The sequence below is a fragment of the Aegilops tauschii genome, chromosome 5 (genome assembly GCF_002575655.3).
Source record: "Aegilops tauschii subsp. strangulata cultivar AL8/78 chromosome 5, Aet v6.0, whole genome shotgun sequence".
NCBI lineage: Eukaryota > Viridiplantae > Streptophyta > Magnoliopsida > Poales > Poaceae > Aegilops > Aegilops tauschii.
In genome coordinates, this window is record NC_053039.3 from 77856270 (window position 1) to 77877377 (window position 21108).

Sequence of the window (21108 nt, forward strand, 5' to 3'; positions counted from 1 at the left end):
ATGCAACTGGGCACCCTTCACAAAACACACACACACACGCACCCCCCTAGTTGCGAGTCGATTTTCAACTTGCAACTAGGGGTCCTCCACAAACACCCCCCTAGTTGCGAGTCGATGGTTGACTTGCAACTAGGGACCCTCGACAAAAACAAACACACACCCCCCATACACACCCTTAGTTGTGAGTCGATGAGCGGCTTGCAACTGGGGGCCACGACAAAACACACACACACACACCCTTAGTTGCGAGTCGGTGGGCGGCTTGCAACTGGGGGCCACGACAAAACATACACACGCACACACCCTAGTTGCGCGTTGGTTATTCGAGATGCATCTCGGGACCCTTGACAAACACACATACACACATATCCTTAGTTGCGAGTCGATGGACGACTTGCAACTAGGGTCCACGACAAAACACACACACGCACCCCCCTAGTTGCGAGTCGATGGTCAACTTGCAACTAGGGGTCCTCAACAAACACACCCCCTTGTGGCGAGTCGATGGTTGACATGCAACTGGGGACCCTTGACAAAAAGATGCACACCCACCCCCTAGTTGCGAGTCGGTTATCGACATGCAAATGGGCACCCTCGACAAAACACACACACCCTAGTTGCGAGTCGATGGTCAACTTGCAACTTTGGGTCCTCAACAAACACACAGACCACCTAGTTGCGAGTTGGGGTATCAACATGCAACTAGGGACCCTCGACAAACACACACACACATCCTTAGTTGTGAGTCGATGGACGACTTGCAACTGGGGGCCACAAAAAAACACACACACACACGCACCAACCCTAGTTGCGAGTTGATGGTTGACATGCAACTGGGGGGCCACGACAAAACACACACACACACACTAGTTGCGCCTTGGTTATTTGAGATGCATCTGGGGACCCTCGACAAACACACATACACACATATCCTTAGTTGCGAGTCGACGGACGGCTTGCAACCGGGGGCCACGATGAAAGTGCAACTATCCCTGGGTGGTTTTGGTAATTCCTAACAACATATAGCTCATTGAGCTAATGCTATTTCAAGATAAACATTTTAGGAAAGCTCAGTGATTGACATGGCATGGATTGGAAAGTGTGTTGGAAATATGCCCTAGAGGCAATAATAAATAGGTTATTATTATATTTCCTTGTTCATGATAATTGTTTATTATCCATGCTAGAATTGTATTGATAGGAAACTCAGATACATGTGTGGATACATAGACAACACCATGTCCCTAGTAGGCCTCTAGTTGACTAGCTCGTTGATCAATAGATGGTTACGGTTTCCTGACCATGGACATTGGATGTCGTTGATAACGGGATCACATCATTAGGAGAATGATGTGATGGACAAGACCCAATCCTAAGCCTAGCACAAGATCGTGTAGTTCGTTTGCTCAGAGCTTTTCTAATGTCAAGTATCATTTCCTTAGACCATGAGATTGTGCAACTCCCGGATACCGTAGGAATGCTTTGGGTGTACCAAACGTCACAACATAACTAGGTGGCTATAAAGGTGCACTACAGGTATCTCCGAAAGTGTCTGTTGGGTTGGCACGAATCGAGACTGGGATTTGTCACTCCGTGTAAACGGAGAGGTATCTCTGGGCCCACTCGGTAGGACATCATCATAATGTGCACAATGTGACCAAGGAGTTGATCACGGGATGATGTGTTACGGAACGAGTAAAGAGACTTGCCGGTAACGAGATTGAACAAGGTATCGGGATACCGACGATCGAATCTCGGGCAAGTAACATACCGATAGACAAAGGGAATTGTATACGGGATTGATTGAATCCCCGACATCGTGGTTCATCCGATGAGATCATCGTGGAACATGTGGGAGCCAACATGGGTATCCAGATCCCGCTGTTGGTTATTGACCGGAGAATGTCTCGGTCATGTCTGCATGGTTCCCGAACCCGTAGGGTCTACACGCTTAAGGTTCGATGATGCTAGGGTTATAGGGAAAGTATGTACGTGGTTACCGAATGTTGTTCGGAGTCCCGGATGAGATCCCGGACGTCACGAGGAGTTCCGGAGGTAAAGATTTATATATGGGAAGTCCTGTTTTGGTCACCGGAAAAGTTTCGGGTGATATCGGTAATGTACCGGGGCCACCGGGAGGGTCCCGGGGGTCCACCAAGTGGGGCCACCAGCCCCAGAAGGCTGCATGGGCCAAGTGTGGGAGGGGACCAGCCCCAGGTGGGCTGGTGCGCCCCCCACCAAGGGCCAAGGCGCATGGGAGAGTGGGAGGGGGCAAACCCTAGGCCCAGATGGGCCTTAGGGCCCATCTAGTGGGGCGCCCCCCCTTTCCTCCCCTTGGCCGCCCCCCTTGATGGGATCTAGGGCTGGCCGCCAGCCCTTGGGGTGGAAACCCTAGAGGGGGGCGCAGCCCCCTCCCCCCTATATATAGTTGAGGTTTGGGCTGCCCAAGACACATGAGAACGTCTCTCTTTCGGCGCAGCCCTACCCCTCTCCCTCCTCCTCTCCCGCGGTGCTTGGCGAAGCCCTGCGGGATTGCCACGCTCCTCCACCACCACCACACCATCGTCCTGCTGCTGGATGGAGTCTTCCCCAACCTCTCCCTCTCTCCTTGCTGGATCAAGGCGTGGGAGACGTCACCGGGCTGCACGTGTGTTGAACGCGGAGGCACCGTTCTTCGGTGCTTAGATCGGAATCAACCGCGATCTGAATCGCTACGAGTACGACTCCTTCATCCGCGTTCTTGCAACGCTTCCGCATCGCGATCTACAAGGGTATGTAGATGCACTCCCCTTCCCCTCGTTGCTAGATTACTCCATAGATTGATCTTGGTGATGCGTAGAAAATTTTGAATTTCTGCTACGTTCCCCAACAAAGTGGACCCTTCAAAATGCTAAGGACAGAAGATTGGCTCAAGCTCAAAGCACAAGACTCTACATTTTCTATTTTAGTGATCCAAGATCACATTGAGTCTATAGGAAAAGCCAATACTATTAAGAAGGGGTGAGGTGTTGCTTAATGAGGTTCTTGCTCAAAATGCTTAGTGATATGCTCCAAAACCCTCCACTACTTTCTCACATCCACATATGTCCCAAACCAAAATTTCCAACTCGGCCCCACCGAAATTTCATATCCGGAGCCATCGAGTTCAGTTGACATAGCCACTGCCAGAAACCCTAGTCTTTTCGGTCTCACCGAGATGGGATTGTAATCTCTCTGTTTCCCTTCGTAACGTTTCGGTTAAACCGATATGAGCGATCGGTCCCACCGAGATTGCAATGCAAACACTATGTTTCTGTTTCGTAACGTTTTGGTCCAACCGAGATGAGCGAATCGGTCCCACCGAGTTTGCCTGACCAACTCTCTGTTTGTCTATTACCAAAATCAGTCTCACCAAGTTTGTGTAATCGGTCTCACCGAGATTACGTTATGCCCTAACCCTAATGAAATCGGTCTCACCGAGTTGACGTGTCGGTCCCATCGAAACACCTAACGGTCACATTATGAACCAAATCGGTCTGACCGAGTTCTCTGAATCAGTTCCATCGAGTTTGGTGATTTGTGTGTAACGATTATATTTTGTGTGGAGGCTATAAATACCCCTCCACCCACTCTTCATTCGTGGAGAGAGCCATCAGAACATGCCTACACTTCCAACACATATTTTATGAGAGAGAACCACCTACACTTGTGTTGAGGTCAAGATATCCCATTCCAACTACATAAATATTGATCTCTAGCCTTCCCCAAGTTGCTTTCCACTCAAATCTTCTTTCCACCAAATCCAAATCCTATGAGAGAGAGTTGAGTGTTGGGGAGACTATCATTTGAAGCACAAGAGCAAGGAGTTCATCATCAACACACCATTTGTTACTTCTTGGAGAGTGGTGTCTCCTAGATTGGCTAGGTGTCACTTGGGAGCCTTCGTCGAGATTGTGGAGTTGAACCAAGGAGTTTGTAAGGGCAAGGAGATCGCCTACTTCGTGAAGATCTACCCTAGTGAGGCAAGTCCTTCGTGGGCGACGACCATGGTGGGATAGACAAGGTTGCTTCTTCGTGGACCCTTCGTGGGTGGAGCCCTCAGTGGACTCACGCAACCGTTACCCTTCGTGGGTTGAAGTCTTCATCAACGTGGATGTACGATAGCACCACCCATCGGAACCACGGATAAAAAATCTCCGTGTCAACATTGCGTTTGCTCCCTCAAACTCCTCCCTTTACCTTCATATGCAATTGTTTTACATGCCGCTGCTATACTCTTAGAATTGCATGTGTAGGTTGATTGCTTGACTTGTGCTTAGTTGCTAAAATCTGCCAAGAACTAAAATTGGGAAAAGGCTAGATTTTTATTTGGTCAAGTAGTCTAATCACCCCCCTCTAGACATACTTTCGATCCTACACACGACAAAACACACACACGCCCACCCCCTAGTTGCGAGTCGATGTTCAACTTGCAACTAGGGGTCCTCAACAAACACGCCCCCCTAGTTGCGAGTCGATGGTTGACATGCAACTAGGGACCCTTGACAAAAAGATGCACACCCACCCCCTAGTTGTGAGTCGGTTATCGACATGCAAATGGGCACCCTTGACAAAACACACACACACACACCCTAGTTGCGAGTCGATGGTCAACTTGCAACTTTGGGTCCTCAACAAACACACATACCACCTAGTTGCGAGTCGGGGTATCGACATGCAACTAGGGACCCTCGACGAACACACACACACACACACGCGCACACACACATCCTTAGTTGTGAGTCGATGGACGACTTGCGACTGGGGGCCACGAAAAAACACACACACACACGCACCAACCCTAGTTGCGAGTCGATGGTTGACATGCAACTGGGGGGCCACGACAAAACACACACACACACACACTAGTTGCCCCTTGGTTATTTGAGATGCATCTGGGGACCCTCGACAAACACACATACTGAAGGAAATATGCCCTAGAGGCAATAATAAAGTTATTATTTATTTCCTTATTTCATGATAAATGTTTATTATTCATGCTAGAATTGTATTAACCGGAAACTTGATACATGTGTGAATACATAGACAAACATAATGTCACTAGTATGCCTCTACTTGACTAGCTCGTTAATCAAAGATGGTTGAGTTTCCTAGCCATGGACATGAGTTGTCATTTGATTAACGGGATCACATCATTAGGAGAATGGTGTGATTGACTTGACCCATTCCGTTAGCTTAGCACTTGATCGTTTAGTATGTTGCTATTGCTTTCTTCATGACTTATACATGTTCCTATGACTATGAGAATATGCAACTCCCATTTACCGGAGGAACACTTTGTGTGCTACCAAACGTCACAACGTAAATGGGTGATTATAAAGGTGCTCTACAGGTGTCTCCGAAGGTAATTGTTGAGTTGGCGTATATCGAGATTAGGATTTGTCACTCCGATTGTCGGAGAGGTATCTCTGGGCCCACTCGGTAATACACATCACTATAAGCCTTGCAAGCATTGTAACTAGTGAGTTAGTTGCGGAATGATGTATTACGGAACGAGTAAAGAGACTTGCTAGTAACGAGATTGAACTAGGTATTGAGATACCGACGATCAAATCTCGGGCAAGTAACATACTGATGACAAAGGGAACAACGTATGTTGTTATGCGGTTTGACCGATAAAGATCTTCGTAGAATATGTGGGAGCCAATATGAGCATCCAGGTTCCGCTATTGGTTATTGACCAAAGACGTGTCTCGGTCATGTCTACATAGTTCTCGAACCCGTAGGGTCCGCACGCTTAAAGTTAGATGACGATTGTATTATGAGTTTTTGTGTTTTGATGTACCGAAGGTAGTTCGGCGTCCCGGATGTGACGGACATGACGAGGAGTCTCGAAATGGTCGAGACATAAAGATCGATATATTGGATGACTATGTTCGGACACCGGAATGGTTTCGGGGAGTTTCAGACATATACCAGAGTACCGGGGGGTTACCGGAACCCCCGGGGGAGCTTAATGGGCCAAGATGGGCCTTAGTGGAGAAGAGGAGGGGCGGCTAGGGCTGGACGCGCGCCCCCTCCCCCTCTAGACCGAATTGGACAAGGAGGGGGGGCGCCCCCTTTCCTTCCCCCTCTCTCCTTCCCTTCCTTTCCCCCTCCTACTCCAACTAGGAAAAGAGGGAGTCCTACTCCCGGTGGGAGTAGGACTCCTCCCTGGCGCGCCCTCCTCTTGGCCGCCGGCCTCCTCCCCCTAATCCTTTATATACGGGGGCACGGGGGCACCTCTAGACAACAATTGATCTCTTGATCTCTTAGCCGTGTGCGGTGCCCCCCTCCGCCATATTCCACCTCGATCATATCGTAGCGGTGCTTAGGCGAAGCCTTGCGGCGGTAGCATCATCATCACCGTCACCACGCCGTCGTGCTGACGGAACTCTCCCGTGAAGCTCTGCTGGATCGGAGTTCGCGGGACGTAATCGAGCTGAACGTGTGCTGAACTCGGAGGTGTTGTACGTTCGGTACTTGATCGGTCGGATCGTGAAGACGTACGACTACATCAACCACGTTGTGCTAACGCTTCCGCTTTCGGTCTACGAGGGTACGTGGACAACACTCTCCCCTCTCGTTGCTATGCATCACCATGATCCTGTGTGTGCGTAGGAAAATTTTGAAATTACTACGTTCCCCAACACATACACACATATCCTTACTTGCGAGTCGATGGACGGCTTGCAACTGGGGGCCACGACAAAACACACACACACGCACCCCCTAGTTGCGAGTCGATGGTTAACTTGCAAGTAGGGGTCCTCAACAAACACGCCCCCTAGTTGCGAGTCGATGGTTGACATGCAACTAGGGACCATTGACAAAAAGACGCACACCCACCCACCCTAGTTGCGAGTCGGTTATCGACATGCAAATGGGCACCCTCGGCAAAACACACACACACACACACACCCTAGTTGCGAGTCGATGGTCATCTTGAAACTTTGGGTCCACAACAAACACACAGACCCCCTAGTTGCGAGTCGATGGTTGACATGCAACTGGGTGACCCTTCACAAACTGACACACACACCCCTAGTTGCGAGTCGGGGTATCGACATGCAATTGGGGACCCTCGACAAACACACACACACACACACATCCTTAGTTGTGAGTCGATGGACGACTTGCAACTAGGGGCCACGACAAAACACACACACACATGCACCCCCTAGTTGCGAGTCGATGGTTGACATGGAATTAGGGGTTCTCAACAAACACACACACCCGTAGTTGCGAGTCGATGGTTGACATGACACTGCGGATCCTTGACATAAAGACACACACACACACACACACCCTAGTTGCGAGTCGGTTATCGCCATGCAATTGGGATATTGGGACCCTCTACAAACACACGCACACACACACACACGCACACACACACCCACCCTAGTTGCAAGTCGATTATCGACATGCAACTGGGCACCCTTGACAAAACACACACATACACCCTAGTTGCGAGTCGATGTCCAACTTGCAACTAGGGGTCCTCCACAAACACTCACCCCCTAGTTTCGAGTCGATGGTTGACTTGCAACTAGGGACCTCGACACACACACACACCCTTAGTTGCGAGTCGATGGGCGGCTTGCAACTGGGGCCATGACAAAACACAGACACACACACACACCCCTAGTTGCGAGTCGATGTTCAACTTGCAACTAGGGGTCCTCAACAAACACCCCCCAAGTTGTGAGTCGATGGTTGACTTGCAACTGGGGACCCTCGACACACACACACACACACACACACACACACACACCTAGTCGCGACCTGGTTATCGAGATGCATCTGGGACCCTCGACAAACACACATACACAAATATCCTTTGTTGCGAGTATGTGGGCGGCTTGCAACTGGGGGCCACAACAAAACACACACACACACGCACCCCCCTAGTTGCGAGTCGACTGTTGACTTGCAACTGAGGACCCTGCACACACACACACACACACTAGTTGCGCGTTGGTTATTCGTGATGCATCTGAGGATCCTCGACAAACACACATACACACACATATCCTTAGTTGCAAGTCGATGGGCGGCTTGCAACTGGGGACCACGACAAAACACACACACGCACCCCCTAGTTGCGAGTCGATGTTCTACTTGCAACTAGGGGTCCTTCGACAAACACACACACCCCTAGTTGCGAGTCGATGATTGCCATGCAACTAGGGACCCTTGACAAAAAGACACTCACACCTCCCTAGTTGCGAGTCGGTTATCGACTCGCAACTGGGCACCTTTCGACACACACACACACACACACACACCCTTAGTTGCGAGTCGATGGGCGGCTTGCAACTGGGGCCATGACAAAACACAGACACACACACACACACCCCTAGTTGCGAGTCGATGTTCAACTTGCAACTAGGGGTCCTCAACAAACACCCCCCAAGTTGTGAGTCGATGGTTGACTTGCAACTGGGGACCCTCGACACACACACACACATACACACCTAGTCGCGACCTGGTTATCGAGATGCATCTGGGGACCCTCGACAAACACACATACACAAATATCCTTTGTTGCAAGTATGTGGGCGGCTTGCAACTAGGGGCCACAACAAAACACACACACACACACACCCCTAGTTGCGAGTCGATTGTTGACTTGCAACTAAGGACCCTGCACACACACACACAAACACACACACACACAAGTTGCGCGTTGGTTATTCGTGATGCATCTGAGGATCCTCGACAAACACACATACACACACATATCCTTAGTTGCAAGTCGATGGGCGGCTTGCAACTGGGGACCACGACAAAACACACACACGCACCCCCTAGTTGCGAGTCGATGTTCTACTTGCAACTAGGGGTCCTTCGACAAACACACACACACCCCTAGTTGCGAGTCGATGATTGCCATGCAACTGGGGACCCTTGACAAAAAGACACTCACACCTCCCTAGTTGCGAGTTGGTTATCGACTCGCAACTGGGCACCTTTCGACACACACACACACACACACCCGTAGTTGCGAGTCGATGGGCGGCTTGCAACTGGGGCCATGACAAAACACACACACACACACACACACCCCTAGTTGTGAGTCGATGTTCAACTTGCAACTAGGGGTCCTCAACAAACACCCCCCAAGTTGTGAGTCGATGGTTGACTTGCAACTAGGGACCCTCGACACACACACACACACATACACACCTAGTCGCGACCTGGTTATCGAGATGCATCTGGGGACCCTCGACAAACACACATACACAAATATCCTTTGTTGCGAGTATGTGGGCGGCTTGCAACTAGGGGCCACAACAAAACACACACACACACACACACACACACCCCTAGTTGCGAGTCGATTGTTGACTTGCAACTGAGGACCCTGCACACACACACAAACACACACACACACACACTAGTTGCGCGTTGGTTATTCGTGATGCATCTGAGGATCCTCGACAAACACACATACACACACATATCCTTAGTTGCAAGTCGATGGGCGGCTTGCAACTAGGGACCACGACAAAACACACACACGCACCCCCTAGTTGCGAGTCGATGTTCTACTTGCAACTAGGGGTCCTTCGACAAACACACACACCCCTAGTTGCGAGTCGATGATTGACATGCAACTGGGGACCCTTGACAAAAAGACACTCACACCTCCCTAGTTGCGAGTCGGTTATCGACTCGCAACTAGGCACCTTTCGACAGACACACACACACACACTCACTTCCCTAGTTAAGAGTTGGTTATCGAGATGCATCTGGGGACCCTCGACAAACAAACAACTGCTTAGTAGCACCAGTAATTGATCATAAGGATGAAGAGACAAGACACTCACTGCGTCATCATTGACCGCCATCTCTTCTTTGCTTGAACAAAGATCGATCCCAGTAACTAGCAGAGGACAAAGCAAAATGGGCGGGCGAGCGCCAGTTGCATGTCAATGTGTGGACATGCAATCTGGACAAAAACATGGGTGAGACCTAGTTGCAAAATCGAGGGTGGACTTGCAACTATGAAAAAAGGGCCCAGTTGCATATCATGTGAGAAGTTGCAACTTCGACGAAAAGGCTTGCCCCCACTTGCATATCGGAAGTTGACTTGCAGCCAGGACAAAAAAGAGTCAGGCCCTGGTTACGTATTCGAGGGTGGACTTGCAACTAAAACAAAAAATGGGCCTAGTTGTATGTCATGGGTGTATTTGCAACTAGGACAAAGGGGTCACCCATCCCCAGTTATGTGTCGAGGGTGGACTTGCAACTGGACACGAAATAGGTCAGCCCTAGTTGCGTATCAGTGGTGAATTTGTGCCGCGATAATGGGCTGATAAAAGTGAAACCAAACAGGACAACAAAAAGGATTCACGACAAACAAACAACGACCAACAAGGTGGAGGATCGAGCGCTTGAAAATTACAGAAACTATCGAATGGTGACAGACTTAGATGAGACATCGTTCCGTATAAAAACATATTCACGAATTTAGAAGGTGTTCACAAACTTTAAAAAATATTCCCAAATTTATAAAGAAATATTCATGAAAAATCTATTAATTTTTTTGATAAAAATAAAAAATACAAAATGAAAATGAAATAAAATGAAAAAGGATATAAAAAGAAAAAGATGGAAGGAAATCGGATAGGAATAATAGAGAAAATAATGAAAACTTAAAATAAGATGAAAGAATGTAGTAATAGTTTTTACAAAGAAACAGACATTCAAAAAATAAACAGGAAACACAAAAACGCTCAAACAAAAAAAAGGGAAAAAAAGACGCTCACAAGTCCATCGTTCCTGCCACATCCTCAGCATGACGTCCACCAGCCCATAAAAGACACAACGAAAACAAACAAACGGGCCGTGCCCCCTCATGCAGCAACGACATATTGGGCCGACCAAAAATAAAATGGAAAGCGGGCAAACAGAACCAGAGATATGGGAGAACGGCAGAAAACACAGCGCCAGATCGGTGGTTTGCACGAAATTTACAACGTGTAGATCCAATAGTTAAGAACTTAGATGAGACATCTTTAAAAAACATCTACTTCCTTCGTTCCGATTTACTCGTCGTGGTTTTAGTTCTAATTTAGCAGAAGTTGGGGTTTCATGAGCATTGGATAGAGATGATCATGGCTTGTGTTTCTTCTGTCAGGTATAGAGTGAGGTTTAACTCTAAAGAAAGAAGTGTTTACCCCATCTAGGGGTCTTCGGCAGGGGGATCCCCTCTCCCCATACTTGTTCCTTCTTTGTGCAGAAGGGCTCTCTAGTATGTTGCAGTATGAAGAAGAAGTTGGTGGCATGGATGGGATTAGAGTGTGCAGGAATGCACCGTCAGTTTTACACCTTTTATTTGCTGACGATTCTCTAATTCTCATGAAAGCAGATGTGTTAAATGCAACTTCCTTACAGCAAACACTAGATACCTATTGTCAAAGCTCAGGACAGATGGTGAGTTTAGCCAAGTCAAGCATTTTCTTTGGCCCGAATACAAGTGTAGTTTCAAAGGCAGAGATTTGTCAAATCTTACACATTGATACAGAAGCGCTCTCTGATAAGTACCTTGGTCTCCCAGCCTTAGTGGGTGCAGACAGAAGTGATTGCTTCAGGCACTTTGTAGAGAGAATTAAAGTTAGACTGATGGGATGGATGGAAAAGATATTGTCTGTTGGGGGTAAGGAGATTTTGTTAAAAGCTGTTGCTCAAGCTATACCTGTTTTTGCCATGTCCGTGTTCAGCCTACCTAAAGGAATATGTAAAGAGATCACAGATATAATTGCACAGTTTTGGTGGGGTGATGATGAGGAGAATAAGAGGATGCACTGGATGGCGTGGTGGAAGCTTTGTATCCCAAAAGGTGAGGGAGGTATGGGTTTTCAGGATCTTTATTCTTTTAATCTGGCGATGTTGGCTAAACAATGCTGGAGGTTAATTACTGACCCGGACTCACTGGTTGCAAGAGTTCTAAAGGCTAAATATTTTCCAAATGGCAGTATCCTAGATGTTACACCAAAAAATGGATCCTTGTTCACATGACAAAGTATTCTGAAGGGGTTAGATACCTTCAAAAAGGTTATATTTGGAGAATTGGGTCTGGAGAGCATGTGAACATTTGGTCGGATCCGTGGATACCTTCTAGCCCGGATAGAAAGGTAATCACGCCACGGGGTCAGACAATATTAACTAGAGTTTGTGAACTGATTGACCCTACGAGTGGAACATGGGATGAGACTTTGATCTCAAATTTATTCAACCCGGTTGATTCACGCAGGATACTCCAAATACCTATTCACTTACAAGGATTTGATGATTTTATAGCATGGCACCCAAACAGAACTGGAATTTTTTCAGTTCGAAGTGCTTATCATATGCAGTGGATGCATACTTTTCGGGTGCATGCAAATATGATGGGGCGCCCAAGTGGATCCACCCCTTTGACTGTATGGAGTACTCTCTGGAAGCTGCAATGTCCACGTAAAGTTCAGATTTTTGGTTGGAGAATTTTGCGAGGAATTATTCCGCTTCGTGCTATCCTTACTAATAGACATGTTGGTTCAAATGGTGCATGCCCCATCTGTCATCAAGGCGCCGAGGACATCCGACATCTGCTATTCTTGTGCACTAATGCACGGTCCTTGTGGTCCCATCTTGGGTTAACTCATATCATTGACCAAGCGATACATGTTGACAGATCAGGTTCAACCATCTTTGAATATATACTCTCACTGCCGGATCAACAAGTAGCTATGCATCCATCTTTGAACTTCAAACAGGTTATAGCCGTGGGAGGTTGGTACCTATGGTGGATCAGAAGACAAATAACGCGTAATGAATCGGTTCCACCACAGTGGAGATGGGCGTTGTCAGTGCTATCCATTGCGAGCAATCATCAGAGGGCGTCATCGCTCACCCCTAGTTTCCTTGAAGCAAAATGGAGTAAGCCAGACCCTCAATTTATTAAATTGAATGTTGATGCAGCTTTTTATCCAGATGAAGGTGCGGGGGCTACAGCGGCCATACTACGGGATGTTAGAGGAAACTTTTGGCGGCACAATGCAAATTTATCCCTTTCGCCGCAGATGTGATCACTACAGAAGCTTTGGCAATGAGAGACGGTCTAGTTTTTGCTAATTCTCTTGGATTCAATCGGTTGGAAGCGGAATCAGACTCCCTACATGTTATTAACTTCTGTAATGGTCAAACTAGATGGTGGGACTCAGCGGCGGCAACGCGGAATGTGTGGATACTAGTTCCTTGATCGGGAAGGTCATTTTTAAGCATTGTTATCGTTCTTGTAATCAAGCAGCTCATGCGCTAGCTAATTTTTGTTTCTGTAATAAATCTTCTTTCAGTTGGTTGGATGAGCCTCCTGACTGTGTTGTCAGTAAGCTCGTAGATGATGTAAACATTGCTTAATTTTAATAAAGCTAGCTATGATGGCCTTCTCTAAAAATACCACGACGAGTAAATCGGAACGGAGGGAGCAGATGTGAGTTAGTTATTCTGTTTCAAAAAGTCGGAAAGGAAGAAACCCATCGCATCTCCCCCCCGTGTCTGCCACGTATCCTGTCCTCTCTCCGCAGCCCGAGCAGAGCAAAGCCATGGCGGCTCTCTCCCTGTCCCTCGCCCCTCCCACCGCCGTGCTCCCCTGCTTGCCCCGCAGGCCCGCCGCCTCCCTCCTCAGGCCGCGGGTCCCCTCCCGTGCTACCCTCGCCGTCTGCCTTGGCGCGAAGCCCAAGGTGCCCCTCCCCATCGCCTCGCCGTCCCCACTCGGGGACGACCCCGCTAAGTGGGACCCCGCCGAGTGCGACGCCCTCCTCCGCGGCGGCGAGCAGGTCGCCTCCGTGCTCCAGGAGATGCTCACGCTGGTACAGTATTTCGCCACCTCTCTGCTTATCTCCATATCGACGGATGGACGAAGCTGTTATTTAGTTTAGTTTCAGTCTCGGTCTTGTAGAACAGTTCCATGAAATGACAACTTCTCTCGTGGTTTGTGGATAGTACTAGTACCTGCCACGAAGGAATATGGAAACGGCAGTTACTATGATTTTCGAGCTATCTGGATGATTATTTGTTTTATTTCTGACCTATTATCTACTGTTGGAATGTGCTCTGCTCTTGTTGGGTGGTAAACTGTAGTCGCTCCATTTTGAAATAGACAAGCTTTTAGACATTGAGATGGCACACTCTCCAACAGGTGTCTTTCAATTACTTTTTGTGCACATATGTTATTCAAGAGATTATGGAATCCTATAATATTCAACTACTATTCATGACAAATCTAATGATATTATTATATTCACGTTACCGGTATTTACGAACTGAACAATTACGAACAACGATCTGAAGAGATTTTTCTGTAGTATTCAAAGTTTGACCGCATGTTTTCTAGTAAGTCATGTTACTCATGTATTTATGAAGAATACCATTTTTTGGTTTTCTTTTAGATGAATTGGCACATTTTAACTGTTCGATTGCCCATTTCAATGTTAACTTTGTCATCATATGTGTTATGTCACATTTGGTTAATCGGACTCAATTATATGTTGTGTTAAAATTTAAATTGTTGAACCATGATGAATGGATGAATCTTAAATGGTGACTCGGATTTATCTCAGTATGCTTCACGATGTGGGCCAATTGTTGAATTTGCTGCCTGTGAGGGTTCTACAGTTGCAACACTGTGTTTTTGCTGTCGTTTATGTATATTGGTGGTGTTGTAGATGGAAGACATGGAGATGGATGGTGCATTTGCACCGGTGGCCGTGGAGCTGGTGGCTCAGGGAGTCATTGGGAATAGGGTTGATGAGATGGAGTCTGGCTTTCTAATGGCACTCGATTACATGATACAGCTCGCACAGAAGGATGGTGATGATGAGGTAGCTTGGTACTTCCCTCACCCAACTCAGCATTCTACACCATTGACCTGCATCTATCTTCTCTGAATGAACATTCCATCAGAGATCATTTAGCATCACAAATGACAAATGTGGCGTGTGCTCTAGTGGCTTTGCCATATTGTGGTACTAAAATGATGCACTATTGATTTATCTGTCTCCAATTATGATTATGCAATGGATGATAAAGCGTTAACCTGTATGTATGTACTCATGTTAAATCGCTCATTAACATCGTTTAACATGTTATCTAGTTATTCTGGGAGATATCACTGAGAATGCTTTGTGGGAATAGGGTAACTCTGAAGTGCACAAGAACTGTTGTGAGACATGCTTGCTGGTCTAACACCTAATTTTACAATGTTACTCATTTCCAATTGACCGTGGGCCTTATCTGGGTATGTGTTAAGTTCTTGAAGATATCCCTGAAAATGCTTTGCTACAATTTGATGTAGACGGGTTGCATGAAAGATATTTTGAGGCACTGTTATCAGCTGGACTAATTATTACTATCCTGTTACATGTATATGCTTTTCTCTGTTTTTACAAGCTTTCTCTACTTCCCTTACATACCGGTTTTACAATGGCAGCGTAACTCTCTTCTTGAAGTAGTCAAGCAGACGGTGCTAGACCATCTGACAAAAAAATGCCCTCCGCATGTGAGTGTTACTTCTACTGCAGCAATAATTATATGAGTCCATCATTTTTTGTTTGTTTCTCTATGCATATTTACGCAATCTGACGAGTCTGCACGTTTTATGAACCAGGTTCAAGTAGTTGGACTTCTTTGCCAGACTGAAAAGAAAGAGAGCAGACATGAACTACTACGTCGTGTAGCTGCCGGTGGTGGTGTTTTTGAAAATGATAAAGGCCTGAAGTGTCAAATTCCAGGAGCAAATCTCAATGACATTGCAAATCAGGCGGATGATCTGCTGGAGGTAGGTTGAAGAGCATGCTTTCATTCGTGATGAATATGCGATCTTGACACTTCTGCGCTTAGATTCTCGGCCATTTTTAATTCATATATAATTGTATGGAGCCCAAGTAGTGTTGGCTTGCAGAACATCGGCTCCTGTTGCTACATAGTTATTTACATTATTACTATGATCGCTAGTTACATGTCTGAAATGAACATACAATGTAACTAAAAACAATATGTACTCTTCAAGACAGAGAATATTTACAGCCTTACTTAACTGGATTAGTGCAGATCATTCCTATCAGTTGTCTCATAACTGTTCTTAAATGTGTGTAGTTTTCTTTCTGAATGCATATAACTGCTTCCTGGGTAATAGCTATTAGCCCATGGCTGCCAAAAGTTATGCTGGATATACAGCTTTATTGCAACTTCTCTTTTTTATTTGCAAATTTCTAATGAACTGAACTATATAATAGTTCTGCACTTGGATTTATTCAACTAAAAAACTAGCATGTGAATGACATTTGTATTAGGGCCTGACGGACTTTTTAGTTTTTTCTTTTCCGTCCTCTGCGTCGATGATGAGGAACTTTAGATGGTTTTGAACTGTCTTATTTACCATCTTGGAATGTAATTGATTTCTTGTGTCCAACTTTTGACCTGTTTGAGCTAGTCATTGTAGCCAATGTGACCTTGGATAGTTCAAGTTCGTATCAGGACATGACATTGAGCCACTGGCCACTTCTCCTGCCTCCACTTACCACTGAGCACTGTCATGTTAGCAAAGCTGACATTTTGGAGACGAGTATGAACCACTGCCATGCATACATGACACCCCTATATAACATATGCTACCTTGTACAACCACCTCCTAAAGTGGCAGAGTTCTAGGTTGTCGTGTTTGCATCATGGTCTTCTACTACTTTATAAAAATCTGAGTCCAGTTTCTGTAACTTTTAGTATTATTCACTCCCCTCAAACAGATAAAGCACATCATCGTTCCTGCATTATTGATGCTCTGAAATTGGTTGAAACTGAGATGCACCCTCACAAATGACTAAACTATGTCTGTGAACTAGTGTGTATTCTGCATGGGATACACACGGCGCATGGTGCATTATCTGCCATTATCAACACTAGCATTGTGAACTACACATTTTCTGGTACTTTATTAATTTCTTTTGAAAAATATGAATGACTTGTATTTTATTTTACATTGATGGTGAACAAGAAAAGCCTTCATCCAAATGCCATTTAGAATTCCAGTTCTAAATGAGATCATTTTTGCCTATCTAAACATGAAATACAGTTTCTAAAAAAACTTAAAATACATGTCATCTGAATTGATACTTCAATCTGTGATGATGGATTGATGGCAAACTGAAACTGTAATTAATATTTCAAATTTTGCAACACTAGCAGACATAATTCACTAGACACATTAACAGACATAATTCACTAGAAACATTAACTTCTTGTTTATGATTAGAACATTAGGAAGAGTGCTTCTTGTAGTTAATTTATTTGGATATCTATGTCAACAAATAGTTTCCCAATCTTTTGAGCTAATTTTTCTCTGTTGCTGCAGTCAATGGAAACCAGACCCACAATTCCTGATCGAAAACTTCTGGCCAGACTAGTTATAGTAAGAGAGGAAGCTCGAAATATGATGGGAGGTGGCCTTTTAGATGAAAGAAATGATCGTGGTCTCAATACCCTTCCTCAAGCAGAGGTATGTTTTAGACATGCTGGACTCCTGAAATAACATAGTTGCAATCCTTAGTACCATGTGTAGTGGCAGACTTGGAATATCCTTAATTACTTTGGTGTGGTGTAAGAGCTGCTCTGTTTGGTTTGTGACCCTCATGAACAATACTGGTGAACAGGTGAATTTCTTGAGCAAACTGGTTGTTCTCAAACCAGGGAAATCAGTGGAGAAGATGATCAGTGATGTTATGCATGGCAAAGAGGAAGGTGCCGATAGCACTGAAAGCACAAATGCTGGACCAAATTCTGACCTGGAACCTTCAACTGGGACATCTGGAAGGGTAAGGCTTGGATACAACTTGGGTAGTTGCTATCATCACAAATTCACATATAATGTGCATTGAATCAGACTGTTGTTGACCCCACATTTTTACATGAACATTAGGAAAATGCAACGGGCCGCAAGCCACAGCCTGTCCGCCCTGGAATGTTCCTCGAGACAGTTTCTAAGGTATCATGCTAATTTATGAATCATATATTTTCTTTGAAATGAGCGCATTAGTTTCCGTTAGGTATTACATTGTGGTAATTCAACTTCTTCAACTTGTGGTAAGGTCTTAGGCGGCATATATGCAAAGAACACATCTGGCATTACAGCACAACATCTAGAATGGGTGAGCTACCTTCATTCCATTGAACTATAAGTTGCCCTGAATGGCACCCTTGTCTGGAAAAATAATTCCCTTTTCCATATCTGACTGTTATAGGTACATCAAACAACACTGAAAGTTCTTCAGGAAATGGCCTTCTAGTGTTACATGTGATCAGTCATATATGCAATACAAAAATGAAACATTTTGCACAAAAGAACAGTGTTATAGTACAAGCTATCGGGATATTTTCTCCATAGGTGGCTGTGAGTTACTTGGCTGCAAAATGGAGGGGAAGAAACGGTGACAGGAGCACCTGAAGGCCAATGATCACTTCCAGTCTTCTGTGCAGAGTACCATTGTATAATCACGTGCAGACGGCGCAGTCCAGAAGTAAGTTGGAAACTTGGAAGGAGCACAATGAAACGGTTAGATTAATGATAGTTATAGCCTTCTTCGAGTAGCAAGTGCTTTTGGAAGACATTGGTACTGCACCAGAAATGGTTTTGGAAGCTAGGATTCTGGAAGGTTCTTAGATAGTTTAGTTTGATCATGTTCCTTTGTATAGCCTTTGTAACTTTGATTTGCATAGATGTTTTCATGTACTACTATGTTGTTAGAGTGAATTTTAGGTGTGGCGACAAGATATATGTTCCCTCGTAGTCGGTAACTTCGGTGCCCAGACACTTTCTGAGTGTCCTCTTTTATAGAAAGACGGCACTTGTATTTGAGTGAAGACATTATATGTTGCGTCCTATAGGTCCAACTCCGGGCGGCTTCTTTGATTTGACAATCAGTCTTCACCGTTTTCTTCTAAATTTGGCAAGGCCATCCCCTGGTGGCACGGAGAACCATCCATGCCTGCAACTGAAGGCGACCTTGGCGACCTGCACAGCCCAGACACCAAACCGTACGTACGCGCGTGCAACCAGAAATGTTTGAGAAAAGAAGCACCCAACGCCCCAGCCATGCAGCGCGAGCCCGCGATTGGCTAGTGCCCCGCGGCCGGGCTCTTCTCTCCGGCCGCGGTTCCTCCCCGCAATCCGTTCCCCCCTCCCTGATCCGACGAGGTTATCACGGTGGAGTTCTTCCGCTCTGCATCTGCTCCCGCCGGCGGTTTCTGAACAAGCCAAGGGGATTCGATCGTTTAGTACGAATTCAGAGACGCTCGTTTTGGACGACGGTGCAATAGAGCGGAGTGGTCCAGCAGCTACAATTCGGCGTGCATTGACTTGGGATTGATTCGTGTGGGGGGCGACCGATGGCGTCGTCCTCCTCCTCTCTATCGTCGGCGCTGAGCTCGATGGAGCAGATGCTGGACGCGCTCAGGCAGAGAGGGATCGGCAAGCCCGACGACAAGCCCAAGGAGGAGGAGCCGCCGGCGCTGCCCACGCGCCCCACCGTCAGGGGCCGGCCTCCTTCCATCCACAGGCCCGCCTCCAGCGCGCCGTGGAGTCAACAACGCCCACCGCTGGCCCTGCTCCCCCCACCGCCGGTACGTATACACCACGTCTGTTTTAGCATTGTGCCGCGCGAGGAGCAATGCCATGCATGCATGCCATCGACTAATTACTAATGGTTTGGCCTGTGGACGTACGCCAGGAAGAAGAAGAAGCGAAGGAGGCGGAGAGGCGTGCGGTGGAGCTGGAGCTGGAGAGAAGGGCTGTGCGGGCGGAGGAAGAGGCGAAGCAGAAGGACGACGACGTGAGGCTCAAGGAGGAGGAGATCGCCGGGCTGAGGCAGCAGGTGGAGCTCTACGAGGCCCGGCTCGCCGAGTGGGAGGCCAAGATGAAGGCCGTGGAGGAGGAGCTGCAGAGACAGACCGCCGCGCTGCAGATGTCTCAGGCTGCTGCTGCTGCTGCGGCGGCCAGAGCAGCAATCGGTTCCACGAGCCACCGCCGGGAGCCAACCTTATCCGACGGCGTCGCGCAGGCCGAGCAACCTCCGGCGCCCACGAGGGCGGAGGAAGCGTCCGTGAAGCGGGGCGAGAGCCTGTTTCGAGGAGCATCCGTGAAGCCCCAGCAGCAGCAGCAGCGCGCCGGCGAGCCCGCCGTCGCCGCCGTCCTTAGCTCGAAGCCGAGCCACGCGGGCGTGCCCGCCGTCGCCGCCGTCCTTAGCTCGAAGCCGAGCTACGCGGGCGTGCCCGCCGTCGCCGCCGTCCTTAGCTCGAAGCCGAGCCACGCGGGCGAGCTCGCCGTCCTTAGCTCGAAGCCGAGCCACGCGGAGCACCACCTCGCGACCGAGTACGCGCGGGAGACCCAGGCGTTCGAGCACGCCGCGAGGGCGGTGGCCGAGGTGAAGCCGGGCACCATGTCCGTCGACGAGCTCAAGATGCTGAGGCGGCAGTTCGCCGCCTGGAAGAAGGAGTACGAGGCGCGGCTGCGCAAGACAAACGCGGAGCTCAAGAAGCGCGTCCACTCGGAGAAGAGCCACGACCAGCAGCCTGCCCACGGCGGCCGGCGCCGGTGGTGCGGCTGGTGGAGGACGATCAAGGCGCCGAAATTCAGAGCCCCCAAGAGGTGCTGCACTTGCGCTTGCGCCATGAAGTTGCCTAGCCTTCCCTCGTGCAAGTTCCCTAGCCTCCCCTCGTGCAAGTTCCCTAGCCTTCCCTCCTGTTCCTTCTCTTGCTGCTGCTTTCGCCGCCGCCGATAGTCACGCAAAATGCTGGACCGCCGCTCGTTGTACATGAATGAAAGCAAAATTACAGTGACCAACGTACACGGCAAGATGAAGATGAAACAGAAGAGTTTTCCTCACTTAGGCCATGTTTGGTGTCCCTCCGCTCCATAACTCCGCTCCCGGAGCTAGCGGAGCTGCAGTTGAAAATGATAGAGGTGCAGTTTCCTCGCCCCGCAGATTCCGGGAGTTGGTGGATTACTGAACAGGGTCTTAATGTGTGGTATGTTGGTGGTGTGAAGTGCTGACT

The 21108-nt window shown here is 47.6% G+C and overlaps 2 protein-coding genes across 2 annotated transcripts; both read left to right on the forward strand.

Moving 5' to 3' along the window:
• Positions 1-13532: 13532 nt before the first annotated feature.
• LOC109743186 (protein PEP-RELATED DEVELOPMENT ARRESTED 1 homolog, chloroplastic) lies at positions 13533-18937 on the forward strand. The gene is made up of 9 exons (XM_020302263.4): positions 13533-13877; positions 14733-14888; positions 15497-15565; positions 15674-15844; positions 17414-17557; positions 17712-17873; positions 17978-18043; positions 18147-18206; positions 18300-18937. Exons 1-9 carry the CDS (start codon positions 13611-13613, stop codon positions 18342-18344), a joined length of 1140 nt encoding a protein of 379 aa, XP_020157852.1. The 5' UTR covers positions 13533-13610; the 3' UTR covers positions 18345-18937.
• Positions 18938-19443: 506 nt separating this feature from the next.
• On the forward strand, positions 19444-20896 carry LOC109743188 (uncharacterized). The gene is made up of 3 exons (XM_020302265.2): positions 19444-19677; positions 19785-20257; positions 20387-20896. The coding sequence occupies exons 1-3, from the start codon at positions 19444-19446 to the stop codon at positions 20832-20834; spliced, it is 1155 nt and encodes a 384-aa protein (XP_020157854.1). The 3' UTR covers positions 20835-20896.
• Positions 20897-21108: the final 212 nt, after the last annotated feature.